Below are 22,898 nucleotides of genomic sequence, written 5' to 3'. Positions count from 1 at the left end.
CAGGGCAGGGCCTTGCTTGTAAACAGTATGGTATGTGTATTGGTGGTGGTGGTTGGCAGGGATGGGGTTAATTCTTATTCCTGACAATACATGTGAGAATGTGACTGGAGTCTTAATTGAATGATTGAATTTCTCTCGAAAAATCCTTTGTTTGAGGTTGGTGTTTGGGTGAGTGTAACCTGTGGGCTAAACTGTGTGTTATTCTGGGGTAGTCAGTGTAGGTGAATGCCCAGCCTGACAGCACTGTTGCTATTTATTATTGTTTTGTTTTGTGACAGAAAGAAAATGAATTTGACCTGTAAATCTCCCTCCCGACCAGAAAGGGCACTCTGTAAGGTTGGTGGTAAGCTTTCCCCTAGATGTGCTAACTCGCTGTTAGTAAGTAAGCAAGTAGCTGCAAGTGACTCCCTGCCACAAGGTTCCAGTCACAAGAAGCTAGACCACTCCACTGGGACAGTGGTTTGGAAGACTTCCTCAGTGTCATGGAGGACCAAGAAAGGTGTCTGGCTTGTGGGGAAAGTGGACGTAGCATTGCCTTTTGCCCGCTCCGGCGGCCTCTTCTCTGAGGAAGTTTAGGAATCCCAGGGCCAAGCAGCTGACCCTCAGCAGCCACTGGAAGTGCTGTTGAAAGAACATGAGAAGAGGTGGTGGTCAAATGTTCCGACCCTATTAGGACCGCCGACCTTGGAGGCAGAACAGGAGCAGTGGAGGACTGAAGGGGACCCCTTTGCGACATGTGTGGAGAGTTTGGCCACAACTGGGAGGATTGCCCCCACGGAGACCTTTGCTACTAGGAGGCATGGAACAAGGGCTTGATTGGGGATGCTAGAGAGTGGTTCTGGGCTGTAAACCAGACCCAGCAGTCCCCAGCGCCAGAAAACGAGGAGCTTCCATCTTCAGCGCCCAAGAGGGGGGAGCCCGAGCGTCCAGCACCCAGAAGGGGGGAGCTCGAGTGTCCACAGCCCAAGAGAGGGGTGGCCGAGCGTCCACAGCCCAAGAAAGGGAAGCCCAAGTTTCCAGTGACAGAATGAGAGCCGCACCCATCTCCATAGGCAAAGGAGACTACCTGTTACTCCCTTCATCAGAGGAAGACTACCTGCTGCTACCTCCTCTACCGCAAGAGGGAGATTACCTGCTGCTTCCGCCATCACCACCAGAGGGCCATAGGCAATGCTGACCTCAGCAGCCATTGGATGCCAGGGGCTCAGCTGATGCCTCCCGAGGCTCCGCTGCTGCCCTCACCTCCAGAGGGTCCACACCTGCCGTCGCCTCGAGTACCACTCCTACCAGGTTCCGCATTGCCATCACCTAGGAATGCCAGTTCGCCACCGCCTGAGGATGTCATTTCGCTATCGCCTGGGGAGGCCAGTTTGCCATCGCCTGGGGAGGCCTGCACATCACCGCCAGGATATTTGTTTCTACAAGCGGCAGTTTCAATCCGGAAATTCAGCGACCAACCCTCCCTCAAAAATGGAAGAATGAGGACAGTAGGAGACTTGAGGGAGGGTGATTGTGTTTTAAGGGAGGGGGGAAGTGACCCTTGGGGCCATGTATGCTGCACACAGGTGGGGGGGATATATGGCAGGGCAGGACCCTGCTTGTAAAAAGTATGGGTTGTGTATTGGTGACAGTGGTTGGTAGGGATGGGGTTAATTCCTATCCCTGCCAATTACATGTGAGAATGTGGCTGGAGTCTTAATTGAATGATTAATGGTTAGTTAGGCTCCAGCCATATGGTATTTAAGAAGAGAAAAATCATTTGTTTGAGGTTGGTGTTTGGGTGAGTGTAACCTGTGGGTTAAACTGTGTGTTATTCTGGGGTAGTCAGTGTAGGTGAATGCCCAGCCTGACAGCACTGTTGCTATTTACTATTGTTTTGTTTAAACCTTTTATTTTGGCCCTTTTGCCAGTTATTTTGTTCCTGTGTTTTTGTTTGTTGTGTTTGTGACTTGTCTTGTTTGACCTTTTTACTTTTGCTCTGTGGGAAGTGTTTTTTGTCGACTTTGTTGAAATATGTGCCCCAGCACTGAAAAACACATGTACTGTCTCTGAGTGTCAATAACCCTCAGCCATCCTGTCACACTGAAATTCCTTTTTGAGACAATTTTCAATAACTGTTCTACTGTATACACTCGTATCTAATGCGTTCCACGACTCTCGCAAGATTGCCACCATGTGATTTACAAAATATTCGCCCCTGTTGTGTCAGGCCGCTCTGATAGGTCTATTATCATTTGTATTCTAAAAGGAATGTAACGGTGCACTGCAAGCACAGCTCAAAGATTCACAAAGCTAGCAGGATTTTTCACTGCACCCCCGGCAGCCCCTGATCGTCAATATTCTATTTTTTAAATCGATTGCATGGAATCTTGCTCCAAACACAAAGTCATACAAATGAATGCATTGCTGCACCACATTTTACTACTCTCTACTGACAAGTAACAACAGATAGATTTTTCTTTTCCAAGACCTGAAACTGCCATCCACTTGTGAATACTTGCCATGCCACAAAGAAAGATTGTGCTCAGCTGTACTCATGTTAAAATACACTGTCTTTAAAATGTCCCAATAAATTAATAAACAAAAAACATATTAATCATTTGTATGTTCTTCAAGACTAAAACAAAAACAAAAAAAAAGTTCATATTCCCTCAAAATAAAATGAATCGTTACCAGAGAAAACATTTTTATCTCTATTATCAGAGAGATTTAGAACAGAAAAAAAAACTGATTTAGAACAGAAAAAACTGGTCATCACAACTGGTGCATCACCTGGGTTACAGAATGCTATTGATTGCCAGAGGCAGGGTAATTTCCTGACATTTCTTAGAGGAGAATGATGTTGCAGGTCACACAACATCGACCATGCACACACTGCACGTACAATAGAAAAACATCAATGCATTTCCCAAGCCTGATACAAACCGTACTGATTTAAGGAACAGTTCTATATTTTTTTTTAAATATATGGACTTAATATGGACAGGACATCGTTACCTGGTGTGCTAGTTTGCTGGTCAGTTTATTTCACAATTTGCTATGCCTTTACACACCATTATATCTGCATCTGAAAACAAACTTAATAAAAACTTCACAAAATAACTGTGCCATCTGTCATAGTTTGGAAGATAGAGAGAAGCACCCCAAAGCAACCATATATAGCGCTGTATAACAATACGCCCAACTGCTGTTGAACTGCAACTCCATGTAGGAAATTGCAATCGCGCAAGTCAGCTTTTTAAATGTCAATCATCGTTTTGAAGTCAAATTTTTGAAGATTGCTTAATAAACATTCAAGCGCTGGGGAGCAGAGTTAACCAACCCACAGGATTTGTGCTAATCAAGAGTTTCAAAAGTAAATTGGCACATCCAGTCGACTGAGGTAAACTCTTGACCTCCTCAGAGACAGACTTTTTAACACTGGGACATTAATCATAATAAATATCTTTGAGAAGTATGAGAGGTAACTGTTTATAATCCCTCCACAGAAATGGTCTGCTTGCATATGGGTGATCATTTTTCAACAGACCTCGCCTCTACATGAATAAAAGTTTAATTATTTTCTATCGGCTCTCAAAACCACAATTATTTGTTTTATTTTTCAGAGCTAGATGGCTATAGTGCATAACATAAATATACACACATTTATCCCCCACCCCCAACTAACATACAGACAACAAATGAGCATTGAATCAAAAAAGATAATTACTGGATCTCTATGTGCACCCAAGCTGCTGAATCAATTCTGTGTCTCAAAGTTCTGCTATAAGCTGTATTTTGGTTCCTAAGACAGAAATATTGAATTTTTGTTTTTCTTTTTGGGAAACAACAATTTTATGAGCACAGCAAATATGCAAATTGTGACCTCCACAGTAACGTAGACATCCCTTTGAGGAGCATTAAATTCCAATATAAAGTCATTTGACTGTCTAAGTAAAAGGAGTTTTGACAGAAAAAGAAGAGATGCTTATAAACAGAAGAAAAGCTGCCTAACAATAATACAGATGCATGAAAGTCTTCATCTGGGAAAAATTACATAACATGACAAAACACAGTAACAGTAATTATGCAATTGCTTTATCTGATTGTTCTGTATCTAAAAGGACAGCTGAAACAACATGTATAAGACCCAGAAGAATAAAATAGCTTATTAAAAAAGAACAATGTTTTGGTGCTTGTGTGTTATTTAGTGCTTGTGAGATGCAGTGGGGACAGGCATCAGAAAAGCTTCCCCATTCAGTCCTGCACCTTTTTAGTTGTGTTAATTGTGGCGTGGTTTTATGATTCAGCCCACTGAGGGCCAAATTGAGACTATCAAACAGTTTGCCATTTTTAACAATTCTGTTGTTAAAAACTCACATTCAACCCTTTTTATCTCACTTAAAAATTATATCATTTTATTTAAATAGCTTTTACAGCACATAGTTATTTTCAAAACAAAGTAAACAAAACTGTGTTGCTGTTGTTGTCCTTTCGTTTTTTTTTTTTACTCAGATGAAAGCGCAGGATTCTAAACAGTTAATTAGAAACAAAGGAGTTGCTAATAAGAAGTTTGGACACCCAGTGGTACCCTGCACAATCATTCCATTATAGACACATATTCTGCTATAGATACTTTTGTCTACAAAGGACACATTTAGCTAGCATGCAATTGTTGATGACAAAGTCTGTCAAAAAGTGTATGTCTGAGGTTTGCAGCACAAGTCAGTCATTGCATATTACACTGTGCATAATGCGGCTGACTAAATCTTTGCTAGACTACACAGTTACATTTATTTTGAAAGCTTACAAAACATATCCTGATTCACCTGTCAAAAGCAACTTGTATTACCGTTTGTATTACCAAGGAAATAAACCTTAAAACTCTCAAAAGATTCTCAAAACTCTACTCCAAAATGGGATTAGCTCATTTTTTCAGAAAGGAAAGACACCTAATAAAGTTACCAAACCAAAAATAAGCAGCTCAAAACTGGAATTTAAGGGGTTGTAAACAATCCCACACCTTTATTCATTTAATAATTGTAAGTGGTGTTTTTCCATTGAGATTTGGAGGAACTAGCTTTCAGAATCTAGCCATATACCTATGTGAAGGACTTACATATGTCAGAGGTGATGTATTCAAATATTTGAATGTGCTTTACTCATTAATAAAAAATGTTTTTAACCTCAATCTTCATACAAATATTAGAGAGGGGTGTGAAGTTCCAGAGCATGGACAGTGATAGACTTGCACAGGTTTTACTGAAGAAAATCCAAAACTGTACTTACAACACAATATTACAGTGTTCAGCACTTCTTCATGTCACAAGCATGATCAAAATGATTATCAAAATAGCCTTTGTTTATATTGAAACTATATATATATATATATATATATATATATATATATATATATATATATATATATATATATATATATATATATATATATATATGATGATATAATATAATATTTTTGTATTACAGTTTCCTTTTGCTGTATTGGAACTTGGTTCTTGAGTCCCTGCACTGAGGCAGCCTGTGTATTACCTGTGGGTTGAAATCACTCAGCATTGTTAACAGGAGCTATGCCCTTCATGCTTGATACTTTCCTGACTATTTCAGAAAAAGACAATTAGTGGGAGCAGCAGGGGTCGCTTGCCAATAAACATCAAGATTTTCTTAGTTAAATCTGCAATTAATTGTTTGAGGAATTTGGCTGTTTACAGAAACTTTAGTCAAGGCAAACAATCATGTCAATGGGCTTACCTTCACACTGTTTCCCGTCACCCTTATAGCCTGGTTTACAGATGCATTTGAAAGACTTGGGGGTATTTTGGCAAAGTGCATCAATGTGACAGTCATCAGTTGCCTCAGAACATTCGTCTGCATCTATAGCAAAAGCATCAAGTATGAGTTAGAAACAATTGTCAATTCAGTCATCCACTAAGACAGCATTGCAAGACACATAAAGGTCTTAGTGAAAAGAACTGAATGGCTGCAAACTGGATGAACCCATTCCACACCTCTTACAGTGCAATCAGGATACTGCTCCCTAAGACATCTTATAATAAGTGAAGGGTAGGATTACAAACAAACACACGGCAACCTTTATTATTCTGTGGCATCCTAATAAAAAAGTCATTCTATTTGTGTCACTGGTCATATTCTACTTTGGATATTAATATTTATGCTAAAAACTTTCCCATATATTAAATGCTGCTAATCAATAGTCATATAGAAATATATAACATTGTCTTAGTCCCTTAATCTCCTTCAAAATAATAAAAAAAAAAATTGGCAATTTGTGGGTACATATTTAGGGTTGGGACGAACATTAAAAAGTAGTGTATTGCAGAATCAGAATATCTGTCCACCAAATAACCATAGCGTTTTATTTATTAACATATTACATAGAAATACATTACATATAAATATGGTTTGCTGGAAGGCTAACTTTTAAGATATTTCTGGTGAATACTGATTTATATAAATTACATTTGATACTTCAGTCAAGCAAAACCATGGTAGTTTTTACATTTTAGACAAGCTTTGGTCAAATACTCATTCCAGCTTGAAGATGTTCAAGCTGTACATAATATTACAAATCCATCCTTGTAATGTGTTAAACAAAAAGAAAAATACTAAATAACTCCACTTTGCTCTTTCTTCCTCCAATCTTTTGACATCACTGTGTCTATATGCGTTAACAAACAAACTTAAAGATAAAACAATACATCATCATTTATTATGGGGGCATTCTTACAAAAATATGACAGAATTAACCATTTATTTTTTTTGTATGGAACAGTAGCCATACTATTATATCTCATAGCACAGTGATACATTGTTAATAACATAATTGAGTACTTCTCAATCTAAATACTTTTTTTCCTCATGAAACTAAATCATTTATCCTTGATTGTGTATCTACTAATTTGCAAGAAGGATGCATTACTGTATCAGTCTGTAAAGAAGACACCCAGGTTTCTCTGCACATTACATTGTTGATTCTTTTGTGAGATCAAGCATGTTGCCATAGTTAACCACACAAACCAAATCGCTGCACTCAGATGTCATAGCTGTTAAAAGAACCCAGCCATGGAACTTCTGAATAAGCAACTAAACCATGAAAACCCTTGTGTTGCTGTATACTGTTTTTGCAATCACATAACTAAGTGGCATTCCAAACATTGTTTTAGTTTTCACTTTTTAAACTTTACAGAATGGAAACAAATATGTTGTGTTCTATCCAAACTTTTAAGGCTTGCTCTCTCTTTCTTGACTTCATCTTGAATCTCAAATGTGATTTGTGAATAAAGTGATAAAACCAATGAACAAAGAAACTAAAAAATAATCAAGAAGTTTTGTCATCTCATTGTTTTCCCATGGTATTAATATAATAGTTGTCATTACACTACTATGCTGTTACTATAATTAGTTTGAAACAAAAATGTAACTTTTAGGTGACCAGGTTAAATTAATTCTTTAGGGGAAGGGGGGGACTTTGATCTAGTAAAGATAATACTTTCAAAAAGCTATGTGCAGAAGAATGATTAAAGAAGGGCCATGTGCTTTGAATTACTCTTCTTATTTTTTATTTTCATTATTATCTTTCATTTTTATTTCTTTACTTAGGAAATATTCCAACAAAGGGGTGAGGGAAGTCAGAGACTTCTGTATCCAGATAATTGACTGCGGGGCCCAGTAGGGTGAAATATTTAACACTTCTAAAGCAGATGTTAAACTGTATTAATATCTTTCAGATATATAAAACAGAAAGTATTAAAAGCAACATGGAACTGAGAGCAAAACAAGTGTCATATACATAGAAGAAAAAAAAGTCAAATAACAATAAAAATAAAAATATGTCATTAAGTGTTCACATGTGTCTAAGCACTGCTGAGGACACGTTTTATGGGAAAAAAGTCATTAAATCTGACAGTCACACACACTTATATTCTGTTGGGCTGTGGATTGATGCCTTGGAGATAATAAGAAGTCTGAGAATTGATTTCTAATGGATTTGTTTGCAGTGAAATGTAGCAGTCACATCTGTGGTTTGTCTGAGAGAGAAAATTGCAGTTTCTATCACATCTTACATTTATTGGTGAACAAATCCACTATTACAGGCTTTGTACACCATACTGTAAGTGAATGAGTATGTACATTTTTTTTTATCTCAATGCTGTTTTTAAAGGAAAAAATGTATAGGAAACATTTTTTGCTTTTCAGTACATATTTTTTTGCAAGATGTTTAGGAAAATTACTAGAACATATTCTGGAAAACAAATGTGAAAAGCATGTTTTTGTTACTAGTTATGCTTATATATATATATATTATATATAATATTATTGAATATATATATATATATATATATATATATATATATATATATATATATATATATATATAACATTAACAGACTTGGGTACATCTAACAACCATAACTTCTAAATTAATTCACAATACCCCTTTTCATAGATTGTAGCATAATTCTGTTAAATATTTTATCCAATATGACAAGCAATAACCCAAATACTAAACCTCACATTTGTGTTATTACAATGCTGCAACTATTATTAGAGTATCTGATTTAATACTATTGTCTCAGCCAATCTGTTTACATGTAAAATAATCTGTTTTCAACAGTTTTCTACAGGAACGTGTTCTCAGACTTCTATAAGTCCATATTATATTATATTGTATATTATACAGTACTGTAGGTTGATCAATAAAGAACACGACCTCGTTAAAAAAAAAAAAAAGAAAAAAAAAGAGGAATATTGGACCTTTTAAGTCTGTTCCTGAGGCTCACGTAAATGGAACTCTGAAGCGGGTAGCTTAGGTGTTTAAGGATGCGGTCTATCGGATCAGATACATGATTCAGCCAAGCAGAAAAAAAAGTGCCTTGTCATATTTTGACTCATTAATTAGCACTTATTTCATACATTTAAAGTAATGACAGCTGTGTTGTTTGCCCTGGTTCGACAATTAAAACTCCAAACGAGCAAACGGGACAATTTCATAACAACGCTGCATATTCTCATAGACGTGAAGCAAGTATACGGGTAACCCTGATTCTGCCTTTTTGCATTCGTTCTTCCATTGCTTAATATGTATAGTATTCAATTATGGGCACTAAATACTTTAAAGAAAATGTCTGGACAGTATGCATGAATAAACCAGGAATAACACTGCCATTGAGGTAAATGTGTTGATATAGGTTTTTTTTTATTTTTTTATCTGTGACTATTTCTAAAACCAATTATGAAAAAAAAAAAAAACTTTATTATTATTTATTATGAAATGTGTAAGTTTTCATTATTGTCTTAATTTACAGAAAAGATGTTATTTCATTTTTTTAAGAACGCATAAACAACCTTTTGCCTTTTAAGTGCTGTTAAATAAAACATGACAGAACTGAAAAAAAAAACTGCATTTTTTTAAAATATTTTTAATTCTAGTAAGACCTTAGTCTTGTTAAACACTGGTACCTGTGTATTTAATCTAAGTTAATACCGATACTGTATTTTATTTCTTTTTTTTTTTTTTTTTTTAAATGTTGTAATTCAACATAACATGTACAAACATATTTTATATTGTTAATTTATAAAAACGTTATAATATATATAATTAAAAGAAAATAAGCGGACCCAGTTAAAAAATATAAGTATCTTAAACTGTTTTAAAATAGTATTTAAGGGAGTGAGAAAATGAGTCTTACCTGTGGGTCCATCGTTTGCTTTAACACCGCAAGTATAAATGAAAGCAAAAAACAAACAAAAGTGCCATGAAAAACAAACAGTCCCCATGATAATGCTGTGATTGAATGCAGTTTTTTGGTGTGTTTCTTTGATAAGAGAAGCGTTTTGGGACTGGCACTGGTAGAAAGCAGGGAAACTGACGAGCCGAGAGGATCGCTCTGATTGGTGGACACACATTTAGGGGGGAGGAAGGGTGTTAAGGGAAAAAAAAGAGAGACAGTCGCATTGATAAGCGATGGGTGGGACTTGCGATGTGATCCAAACTTCATCAATAAAGAATAGATCGTTTGAGTGGATCCTAATAGCCACCGCCACTACTGGAGCGCTTTAAGAATCACAGGCAAAGCAGCGCGGTGTGGTACTATCAGACATTCATATTTACCCAGCATTGTAATACAACAAATTGGCCATAACATATCTCTAGATGTGTACTATTATAGATTTTGCCATTGTAAGATTAAAATTAAACTTTGTTTTAATATTACGTAATAGACGTAAAACCGAGGTCTTATTGTAAGTGACTCTGCAGCAGTTGTTGATGCTTATCCCCTAGTCTCTATAAATCGCTTTGGATAAAAGCTTCTGCTAAATGACTGGTTGTTAATAATAATAATAATAATAATAATAATAATAATAATAATAATAATAATAATAATAATAATGTTTAAATACGTATACTTGCAAACGTTTTGTGTGAATAGATTAACACTCGTGTAGAGAGAGAGTGGGGGAGAGAGAGAGAGAGAGAGAGAGAGAGAGAGAGAGAGAGAGAGAGAGAGAGAGAGAGAGTAATATCGTATATTCCCCTTAGGAAAGACATCATGCATTTATGTGTCTTCAGCCTGCATTAAAAACAATTTTGTGCACACGAGATTACTACGCCCTCTAGTAGAAAATGCAAGTACTTACAGCTTGTTACCTTGAGATACACTGTTTGAAGATGTATGGCTAAATCTGATGATGTTTTTAATACCCAACATAGTCCTTTATTGTAGCAGTTGTATGAATTTACTGAATACTACATACAATTGGCAAAAGTCATTCTGCACCACTACTGTAATAACAGAACTTCAGCCTGTACCCCTAACTATCTGAAAGTTTCATCTCAAGTACCTTTTTATAAATGTCGCTTTACTGAATGGTACCACGGTTGCAATAAAAGGCACAATAAACCGATTAACAAAATAATAGCATTAATTCACAGGAACGGGTGAAGGCTCCTAGTATATATTAGTAAATGTGGAAATTCCACATAAAAATGATACCTTGTTTTATATTTTGCAAATGGCTGTCAATAACTTCTTATTACTCTTGCCTGGAAATCTATTGAGGTATTTGCAATAACAACCACTAGGGGAGCTGTAATATTATGTGTGCCTTCAATGATTGATCAATAAACCTTAAACCTCACCACATGACAGGGTAATTTATATATATATATATATATATATATATATATATATATATATATATATATATATATATATATATATATATATTATATAGATATATAAAGATCGCTATTTTGAGCTATAAAAGCAAAACTCGATAAACGCCACCGTCACACTTTTTCAGCTACCGCTATAGATGTACTCCCTAAGGGTAGCCTTTTCAGGTAACGTTACCATTTTCTACAACAAGTATCGCTATAGACCTATGCTCCTGGCGATAAAAAATGTCAATGAACCAAAAACAATTAAACTGGATATGTGGCGTTTTGGGCGCCAATATCTTATTTTTGTTAGTTACAGAATAGTTTTGCCCATATGCCTACATAGAAAGGCATGCATCAGTTTTACAGCCTTATTTATTGAATGTTAATTTTTAACCATTAGAGTCTAAACTGGGAATTTCTATATGGCATTATACTTACTGAATGTGTGCTTGCTTTAAGTATTCGCTGTAAATATTAATTACACACTTTGTCTAACAACCACACTGGCAGTCAGAAAGAGTCACGGCAGTCACCAACTGCAGAAGCATTTTGGGGGGCTGAAATTAAGAACAATTGTCCCAAACAGTCATTGTTCATTGGTTTAGTAAATTGGTAAATTGATATCCGTAGTACCACAGGTCCTGTGTGACATTTATATATTGAGAAAGGGGCCTTTGTGGAATAAAAGGGGCAATGCATATTCCACCCCCAGTCGTCCTGTTGGAGACTCCATCATGTTTAACTGAGTGTCCTGTGATTTTTTTTTAACCCACCACTTAACCAATTCCATGTAAAGCAACATAAAACATGAGCGCCATCTGGTGAACATTTTATGCCATTACACATACATTATTACATGCTGTTCTGGGCACCAATACCCAATACATATTTTTGTTAACATATACAACTTTAAAATCTTTTTTTTTTAAATATATTTATATAGTAAACCCAAACTCATTATATATGAAGTTCAAGAAACCGATATATATATATATATATATATATATATATATATATATATATATATATATATATATATAGATATATTAAATATTAATTCTGTGTGTACCATTCTGATAGACAGGGCATGTCCGTAAATTTTGGGGTTTTACAAGGGGTCCTCAACATCAGGGTATTGAGCAAACTGGAAACACTGACGACTTGCATGCATATTTTGCAATTCATAGACCTGTATTATTCTGTCCCAGTTTTTACATGTTCACAGGAATGCTGAGATCTGCATCAACATCTTTCTTTTTCTTGTACGATGGTGCTTTCAACACCTTCACTTTTGTCTGCAAGCACATTTTTGTGCTGGTCACTCATTGCAATGCTTCCAGAGACTCATCATACCATGTAACTGTAGTATGTAAGCTAGTGCTGCCCTTCAATTGCACCCACTATTACTGTTAGTTATTTGTCAGCATTGGTTGGAAACACTGTGATTAAGTTAACTGTGAGGGTTTTGCAAGTGCTCTCAAACCTCTCTCACCTTTTCTACACACTTAGAAAAAAAAAGGTTTTCTCTGGATAGTGGAATGTAGTACCTACTAGTTCACTGTTTGGTTACTGAACACTGTTCTTTAGTATACAAAAAAGATATCAATTTCTTACTTTATAAGGCATTAAGTTCACATTTTATCCTAAACCGACCTTCTCTAAACATGATGAGCTGAAACAAATTGGCCATTGGACTAAACAAAACAAAGAAAACACAGGCAGGCATTCTGGAACATTTGGAGAAACATGTTCAAGGGGTCTTGGTTACATAAAACATTTGTGAAGTGATGGATTCTATAAAGACCTTATAGTTTAAAAGCACTTCCTTAGGTCTAAATAAAACAAGACCCAAGAGAGAAAAGAGTTTCCCCGGGCGGTAAAATGGTTTGATCCGTACACCCAAGCACTACCGCTTCCAAAAAGAAAGTGCAAGTCTGCTGAATAAAATGCATGCTACTGGGAAATAATCCTCACACAATCCTCTTACCAGCCACAATATAACAAAAACTAGGGAAAATGTTTTGAAGTTTGGCTAAACATTCCACGTTTGGGTGGAGGGGCAATGAACTGCATACATTGCTATTTACATTTCCGTCTATTTAACCGGCGATTTGCCCATCTCAAGCCCTTTAACCCTATCAAACAAGAAAAAAGCCTTTCTCACGATTCAAAAGAAATTGTCGTAAGCCTTACTATGTTACTAGCTTCAGTTCTATCTTTCCAGTCTATTCCACCAGCGTTGCCTAATGCTAATACAAATGTCCCAGATTTTACTATTTCCTATTTTAATCATTTTTAAAACATCATTGGCTGTAAAGAAAAACTAAACTGTCAACAAGGTCTGCTTTCTAACAATGCATATACTGCTAAACTAAATAAATAAAAATGTAATAGGTAAAGAAATTGGTACCAGGAACAAATTTAGCGTTAAATGAAACAAAGCAGCAGTTCGCACTGTCTCTGAATCGTCTCCTCTTCTGCTGCTAGGCACAGCTCCGTTCTGTCGAAACAAACTCCACCCACCCCACGGATCGGTGCTTGTCTGTACCCAATCCCGCTGCAGATAGGCGGGGCTTGTTGTGTCATGGCGTCTTCCATGGTGAATTTCTTTTTCAACGATAAATGATAATACAGCCTTTCTCACCAGCAATAAAAAGAAGCACAAATCGGACGATTCTGAACAGATAATATAACATCTAACTAACCAACATGGGAACTGTTCACGCTAGGGTAAGGACATTACAGAAAGGTGGAAACAAAACGATGGAATATATTGGGTGACCTTTGTGTCTCGACTGTGTGGAAGGCCTTTTGCTGACATTCAACATAGACAACATACAAACGACTAAGGGCGAGGACATAAGTGTTTTTTTTTTTTTTTTTTTTATTGAGTGCATTTATTTTTGACAATACATTATGAGGACAAGTGTTAAGAGCTTCTGCTAGTTAAAATGTACACTGCAGTCTCAAATATTTACACTTCGCTGTCAGCATCAGTGCACACAGGACCCAAATAATGAGGACACATTTCAGTAGTTTTTGTGAAATATTTAATTGCAGAAAATAAAACAAATTATTCATATTCATGTTATTATTTATGTATTTTGTTATTTTATCGATGAATCTAGACGCGCCCACTTTGTAATAATACTAGTAATAATCAGTAGTGTGCACTCTTCTCATAGGGCGCGAGTATAATTTTGGGTTGTCTGTATTTACAATGTATTCAAATCAGATTTCTGTGAGCAACACACGTGGAAGATACGATGCTTCCTTCATACTTCAAAAAAGAAAGCAAAAACACATTGAAAAGTAAATTTCAGATCCATCACAATTGTACATATATTCGTGGCTGTGTTTTATATAACTCCAATATTCTGAATCCCTGTTGCAGTGCAAATGCAACTATATATTGTATATCTTGTCCTATATTTGGTGTAAATGAATGTGTTTTAGTAATGAAGTTGTTTTCATTTCTGTTTTGCAATTAGAGCTTGGATCCTCTTCCTGCGAGTGGACCCGATTTTGGGGTTCACGGAGATGATGCAGAACTGGTGGAAGTGGAACCCGAAGCTAAGCAAGAAGTTCTTGAAAATAAAGATGTGAGTAAAAGATAGGGGCGCCGCCACCCGGGGGGAGGGAGGGAGGGGCGGGCGAGGGCGAGTATATTGTTTGGCCCTCCTACTTTTACTCTGAAAAAATAAAGCTCACAGTTTTTTTTAATGTCCTCAATGTAGAGAAGTGGCGCTGTTGTGTATTAACACTTTTTTGCTTTAAACAATGTTCAATTTAAATTAGAACAGACTTTATATGGTTATGGAAAAGGGAAACAGAAGGGAACATAACAGTATCTTAGCTGGGTTAAGTTTATTTAATCAGGTAAGATAATGTTGTGTAGCTTTACAGTAGAAGATGAGAAAGATTAATTAAGTTTATTAGGGTTATTTCTCTGAAAATGTCATTAATGCTGAAGGATGTTTGTGCAACATTAAAAACTATTTTAGCACATGAAATTGTGGAAGTTTGCCAAGTTTGTATGCTGTCTGTGCCACAGGCTAGGTACACAGATCAGTTATGTCCAAGTCTTCATGGCATGCTGCACTTCTTGTTTTCTAGGTGGTAGTCCAGCATGTTCATATCGATGGGCTGGGCAGAACGAAAGATGACCTCCTTGGCTATGAAATAGCTGATGTCTTTACAGCTACAAATCTTATTGATGTAAGTACTGGTACTCGTAAAGCATAATTGCTTGAGACGCACTTTTTAAAAGTAAAGTCATGTGGTTAGGCGGTCAACTGAATGTGATACAAAAGATGTGTTCCGACTGTTGAGTTTACATTTTATCAACAGCGCATTCATCGTATAAATCTATCTTTGTTTGTTGTAGGTTATGAAAAAGTCCCATGAAGCTCGGGAGAAGTTGTTGCGCTTGGGGATTTTCAGACAAGTAGAAGTTGTGATTGACACCTCTAATGGTACATGTTTTTCCACTACAAACCACTTTCACAGACTTTCTTGACAACACATTCTGCCCTTAAAACATTTAACCATCTCTCCCAGCTTTTTATTATACCGGTAGTTAAATCAAGTTAAATCATGTGGATAGTTGCATGTCAAATATAGAGGTGAGCTGTAGTGATACTAGAGGTCAGCATGGGTAGAAAAGTCCCGAACCAGGTACCTGCCATGAAAAATGCACAGGTACCCGGATCTTTTACAGGTAATGATTTAATAAAACAAACAAACTCGCATAAATTGATGTTGTAAGTGCCTGATACATATTTAAATACTAGATAGTATTTAGTCCCTTCAGATCTGTAGACTTGTGTAACTTTTTTCAGTACTGGAAACATCGGAATAATAATTAAAAAGGCCAAAATAAAACTACATCTTGTTTAAATACAGTTATTAATGTTAAATGCACTTCGTGCACTGCAGGATTCTTTGCGACATATGTTGGCTATATTCCGTTGTTGTTGTTGCTAGCATGGCTGTTATGTTCAGTTTTCAAACTAATGCAGTAGTACAGCACCGCTATGGACTGTCGCAATAACTACCGTAAACTGAGCCAGCTGATGGCAGTCGCAAAAGAGACATGTGCGTCTGTTTGGTTGTAACAGTAAAGTGCCGTTCCTGATCACTAAATCCTGTCTTGTGAATACATAATAAATGCATCCAAGCAAAGCATTGTGTGGAATTTCTTTACCAAGCAGGAGAAAATGGAATTTGCAAACTCTGCCAAGGAAATATTTCATTCAAAGAATGAATCACGCTTACCTAATGTACTCAAAATTATTTAATTTTAATTTTATTTATTACTTATTGTGTCTTTTTGGTAAGAAACTATATCTGTGCAGTAACTGTAGAAAAAACATTCTGTATTGGAAGCCACGTGGTTATTATTAATGGATCACAGAGTTACCACTGGCATAAACCAACAAGATGTTGTTATGTTGTTTTCTTTCCGATTTAGTTCCTAAGAAGAATAGTCACTGCAGTTATTATCATCATTAAGGTGTACTTGCCACTCGCTGTGTGTTATTATTTTCTGTAAAACATTGACATCCTGTCAGTTAAGAAAAGGCTTAATCATGCAGATCATGTTTTAACACAGTCTTTATTATGCAGGCCAGAGACCCGTTCTTACAACTGTATTGTTATATTTTCGAAATGTTCTTTAAATTCTTAAATTAATAAATCAAAACCCGGGTAGTAAAAAGAGACCCGAGTAGAGTCGGGTAATTTATAACCCGACGGGTACCCGTGCCGACCTCTGAGTGATACAGTAGGATTTATACAGTGCAAGGTTATTCATTTTTTTAGTATTTTCCATGTACACTTACATGTTGTATGTATGTAGTCTAAACTACATTATTGTTAAACTGCACCATAAACCAGTAACAGCACTCCAGTGTAGAGCCTCTCGTGATGGCTTTTTTGATTGGTTACAAAAATTACCAGTAATGTTTAAAGGTGTTTCATCTTAAAGTTAAAGAAATGAAATAGAATCGAAAATCCCTTGTTAAATCCGCCCCCACTACTCCCCAAAAGAAAAGAGTTTCTACAGCAACTTAAAAGCATAGAGAAGGGGATTCCAAAGGGAGTGCTGCATTGGCTCTGGTGCTTCTGTGGGTTAGGAGACAAAACTGGTAGGGACTGTTTCTCCTTATCACGCCACAGTGAACATAACTGGCCAGGCGCCTAGTGAGCTCAGAGTGGACACCTGGCCAGTAGCTCGCTGACATCTGCGCTCGAGTTCCTGGGTGTAAAAAGGAACCTGGCTCGGTCCTGGGATCGAAGGATGCTCACTGAACCTCCATGTCTCCTGAGCTGTGTGGGGAATTGCAGTGGTGAGAAGGGAAAAAATGATTGGACATTCCAAATTTGGGAGAAAATCAGGGGGTAAAATAACTGGGCACCTTGAAAAATAAAAGAATAAATTTTTTAAAAATGGTGAGTTTTTTCAGTACTTGTAGTTGGTCTGTATAGGGTCAAGACAGATGTATGTTACTGTGGCAATATCAATCTGTGTTGTGTTTACTTGCAGGAGAAGATGCGTTGTCTAATGGGGTAGATGTAACATTCGAAGTAGCTGAATTAAGGAGACTAACTGGAAGCTACAATACAATGGTTGGCAACAATGAAGGAAGTATGGTAAGTAAGGATATTTAAAAAAAAAATAAAAATAAAAATTGTGATATCATGACATTGCCACAGTAACATTGTGGAAAGTTAAAATTGCTTTCTTTGTTACTGCATGGTACATTGGCATTTGATCGTACAGTTTTAACGTAAATTTGGTATCTATTTTTGTTTTAGGTTCTTGGCCTTAAGTTGCCCAATGTGTTAGGCCGTGCAGAGAAGCTCACCTTTCAGTTCTCCTATGGTACCAAAGAAACCTCCTACGGATTGTCATTCTTCAAGCCTCAACCAGGACGCTTTGACCGAAAGTAAGGAACACTGGTAGCTCTTTCCTTGGTCTAAAAATTGAGTTATGGTCATAGGCCACTGCACTGATTACCTGGGAACATATCATTACAAACACATTTATGTTCACTGTATAATGCCAATGGATGGGTTTTAAAAAAACATGCTTTCCATGGTTTTGTTAATTATATTTTCGCTCATTCCTGTCCAGGTAATGTGTACATTTAATTGCATCATCAAGATACCTGGAAACACAGTGTAAATTGTTTTTTTTTATGTATTCTCTTTTTTGCTCATAGATAATTTTGTTAAATTACGTATGTACATAGAGACTGGTGTGTTCCCATGTGACCATGGAGATTCCAAACATATTTGCAACTATTGACTGGCAAGATTTAAATGATGCTTTATGCCTTTATCGTATGTTTCCAGTTTATCCATTAACATGTATAAAGTAAGTGGACAGTTTCCATGGAGCTCACTTCGAGAGACTGACAGAGGCGTCTCCACTGAAATTAATGTAAGTTATCGTTCTTAATGTATTACATTGTTACTGGCCTATATCTATTTAATAGCTTGGTTACAAACACCCTTTGTGTTGGAGGTTGTGCATGAATTCTGATTCTTGTTTTGTGCACCGATTGTGTGTTACCTAAAATTGAGTTTTGCTCCATATTTTAGAAACCTGTTTGAATATTTCAGCTGTCATTGAAAATACATGACTGTTACTTATGTAGGATCCTAATTTGAAGCAATTGCAAAGGCAAGATCAAAGAGCAGTCATTTTAACAGCATAAAACTAGAGAGAAACCTTTGCACGTGAACCTAAAACTTATTCCTTTGTTAAAGTCTATTGGATGGACTCTGAAAGCTGAATGATTATACCGATTCCTTTACCTTGTGCTGCATTGCAGTTCCCCATTTGGAAGACCAATCACACCTTGAAATGGGAGGGTGTGTGGAGAGAGTTGGGCTGTCTGGCTCGGACTGCATCCTTTGCTGTTAGAGAAGAAAGTGGACATTCACTCAAATCTTCTATCTCGGTTAGTATTTGAACTCCACCACCTTTATCTGCCGAGTATCATGAAGAGGCAATGGGGCTACTTATGGGGATTCATCTTGTGTAAAAATACAGCATGTATGTATACGGATATTCACTAGAAAGTCCAAATGTGTGTTCAGCCTTCATGGACTTTAAATTAAATTAAAAGTGTTGAACCCGTACATATGTAGTCAATGTTATTTATTTGAATACAACCTTTGTAAGAGCTAAACTACTAGTGGGAATCAGGAATCGAACACAAGTAACTCTCTGATTGTCCTTAAATCCACAGCACGCCATGGTCGTTGACACACGGAATTCTGCCATCCTGCCCAGACGAGGTGCCTTACTGAAAATTAACCAGGTGAAATGCAATTACCCTGAGAAGCGCCTAAAAGAAGGATCCCCAGGTTTCCTATAGCAGGGGAAGGAATCTCTTGCTTTTCCAATCCAGATCTTTGTTATGCTTAGTTATTAAATTTAAACTTTGGCCAGGTCTTAAGTGCTGATCCTCATTATCATAACGTGGTTAGAGGTAAGATACAGCTTGATTAACTGGCGTACTTCTAGAATGATTGATTGCTGATTGATAGTAATAACATTCACTTAGCAGTCCACATGTAATACAAGATATCATAGAATAATTTTATGAGACACGTCAGTTGTTGAATATATATATATATGTGTGTGTGTGTGTGTGTGTGTGTGTGTGTGTGTGTGTGTGTGTGTGTGTATATATATATATTATATATATATATATATATATATATATATATATATATATATATATATATTGTTATACAAGACATACAGGAGCTGGCAGTCCTCGACCGTCCGATGTGACCTCACTACGTGCGAAGGACTTTGAGATCCTCTAAACACTCTAGGTCGATTTTCTTGGAGAAAAGACCCTGAGCCCATTCCTAAACACACAAAAATAAAAAGGATATTAGACAAATGGAACGCACTTTTTGATAGAAATATGGGGTCACCACATTTCTATTAACACATAATAATCGTTAGTCAAATTATAAAAAGACATTTACCGTGATATTTTCTTTAAATGGTATGTCATGTCGTAATAGTCATGTATTGTTTGTAACGGGTTACAAGACCAAAAGCACAACATCGTTCATTGTATTTCACCAAGTGGTCCTTGATTTAAGTGTGGTTTATTGTTATGAATACATTCTCTCCCTATCCATTTAATTGTTGATTTTTAACAAAATGGTCCATCATTAAATGACCATTTGATCTTACTATGCATCATAGATGTAAACTTGCCCACCAGGACCATCACAGTTATTGTGATAATTATCATATTGCAACCTGCAGTGTGGTACGATATCATATTGTGACATTAGTGTATTGTTATATTGCTATTTATAAACTGCATCTATTGTTGAATCTGTCTAGCATTGTTTAAGACTGCCCACTTGAGCAAAGGACCACGAATATGGTCTTATACCCCAAGTGACAATGTCTCAGTGGACGTACTTTATTAACTTGTTAAAAAACATCTAAGAATGTAAAATTAAACCTTATTGTTTAAAAAAAAAAAAAGAAAAAAATATAAAATCTTCCAAATCTTGTCTGTGTATATGTGGTAGGTTCTGTCAACATCCCTTTGGGGTGGTTTGTTGGTACCTATTGGAGACCAGCCATCCTGCATTGCTGACAGGTATGTAGAGAAGCAGAGGTGTGTGTTTTAATAGAAAGGATAATTATTGTTGGGATATATATCCCTGGTGATAGATATAGAGGCATCTGTCAGACTTTAGTGTTTTACATACTGTATATCCAGAGAGCTTTTATCCTGGGGGCATGAAACTTGGTTTGGACATTCTTTAGCCCACTTCTACCCTCTTCAGAGTGTCAGAATGTGGGGATACAGTAGAAACCGGACTATTAATACCATACTTTTTACAGAAGCTTTTTAATGCACAGCTGGCTTGTGAACTGTATGTACCGAGAGAAACTTCTCACAATATGTACCATCCACAGATGATGTACATGATGTACTGTTCTCTATATGTAGCAATACTTTATACTCCCTATTTCTCAATAGGTTTTATTTGGGAGGTCCAACCAGTGTCAGAGGTTTCAGCATGTACAGCATTGGACCTCAGAGCGAAGGTTTGTGATTCATTTGCATTTATATTGTTGACTTAAAAATGATGTCTGCTTTGTAAGAATACTAATCGCAGTTAGAAAGGTACATGCATTGACTGGAATAAAAATTGAGCTAATCATATTTTTGCAGGAATAAGCAATCGCAATTATTTGTAAATACGCCTTAATACATTATGGAGTTGTATTATGGTTATATACATTGTACAGAACTTACAAGTTATGAAAATGTCCGCTATCAACCAAGGTTGGCACAGTGGGTTAATGCAACTTCTTGACCTTTGAAGATCTAGATGGGATTGAACATGACATTTTAGGTTTTTCATGAGCACCAAATTTCATCAAAACAATGTACAGAGAAAACTGCCCAAAAAATCTTAACACCTTTTAGAAACAATTTATACCAATGCGACAAGAGGTCACATTAATGAAGTTGTCCTGTAGTGCAATATTAGAAAGTAGATGTTTCTGCACATCTGCGTTCCACAGGGCTGTACCCTATGTTTTTAATATCTTGCTAGGTGACTACCTTGGTGGTGAAGCTTACTGGGCTGGTGGCATGCATCTCTACACGCCCCTCCCTTTCCGCCCAGGCCGTGGGGGCTTTGGAGATCTTTTCAGAACCCACTTTTTCCTCAACGCAGGGAATCTGTGTAATCTCAACTACGGTATGCATCCTCAAACCCTTTGTTCAGTGTTATGCCATTGTTCTGGAAAGGTATTTTAGAATTTCAGTTATGGGGGCTAAACTAGTCAATCTGTTAAATATAAAGAGTGGAAAAAAAGATTCATTTAAACATTGATTTTACAGGGGTCCTTGTATGCGTTCATGATTCAGATGCCACTTTCAGTCCCTCATCTTGGATCATTTTATTTTTTTATAGACTTCAGGAGTCTGACTCAGCTTCTGCCCAAATTATTATTCAAATCTCAACTTTTCGTGCGTTTAGGTGAGGGTCCACGAGCTCATCTCCAGAAACTGGCCGAATGCATCCGCTGGTCCTATGGTGCAGGAATAGTACTGAGACTGGGCAATATTGCAAGACTGGAGTTAAATTACTGTATTCCTATGGGAGTGCAGAGTGGAGACAGGTAAGTGTAATGATTCCAAGGCATCTCTCCATGCATGCATGCTCTTTTCTGAGGGGTTTTGGCTTCGTGGGTTGGGGATCAGTGGCACTGCTTGAATATGTATTCAAAAGAATGGCTTAACACACCTCCTCCTCACCACTGAGCAGAAGATGGAACATGTCAAGTTTTTCTCTAAGCAATTTAAAATCAAAGCCTCTGAAACTTTAATTTGGATGATGCAAATTTTAAGTCTGGGATTTCAAACTAAAGAACTGAAATTAGATGCAGGGTAAATAGTATTTTAACAAAAGTGTTGTTTTAATTGCAGGATATGTGATGGTGTCCAGTTTGGTGCTGGGATCCGGTTTCTGTAACAGAGTATACCTGAGACTCAAGCACTTATTGTAAAGTTTGTACTCTTTTAAATGTATTCTGTCAATGAAATCCATCACTGGTGCACTTGATAACAAATCACCTGTTCTGTCCTGGAATAAATGCTATTGTGCTTGATTTTGAAATAAATACTTCAGCACTTGTTCACATGAT

General features: G+C 36.7%; 1 protein-coding gene and 1 pseudogene across 2 annotated transcripts in view; one reads left to right on the top strand and one right to left on the bottom strand.

Annotated features, from left to right (window-relative positions):
* The window catches only part of LOC121319633 (signal peptide, CUB and EGF-like domain-containing protein 1), a 138,422-nt gene extending 128,578 nt beyond the window's left edge, over positions 1 to 9,844 (bottom strand). For both annotated transcript variants that reach the window (XM_041257242.1, XM_041257244.1), the window contains exons 1-2: positions 9,708 to 9,844; positions 5,749 to 5,871 (exon numbers count right to left, since the gene is read on the bottom strand). In XM_041257242.1, the coding sequence (XP_041113176.1) occupies positions 5,749 to 5,871; positions 9,708 to 9,795 (211 nt within the window). In that variant the 5' untranslated portion in view covers positions 9,796 to 9,844. The remainder of the gene's footprint in view (positions 1 to 5,748; positions 5,872 to 9,707) is intronic.
* A 3,891-nt stretch (positions 9,845 to 13,735) lies between these two features.
* Positions 13,736 to 22,897, top strand: LOC121319632 (annotated as a pseudogene).
* The last annotated feature ends 1 nt before the right edge of the window (position 22,898 follows it).

This window comes from Polyodon spathula, chromosome 8, assembly GCF_017654505.1.
Source record: "Polyodon spathula isolate WHYD16114869_AA chromosome 8, ASM1765450v1, whole genome shotgun sequence".
NCBI classification, from domain to species: domain Eukaryota; kingdom Metazoa; phylum Chordata; class Actinopteri; order Acipenseriformes; family Polyodontidae; genus Polyodon; species Polyodon spathula.
The sequence above is the reverse complement of the archived record's forward strand: the minus strand, read 5'-3'. Positions and strand labels throughout refer to the sequence as shown.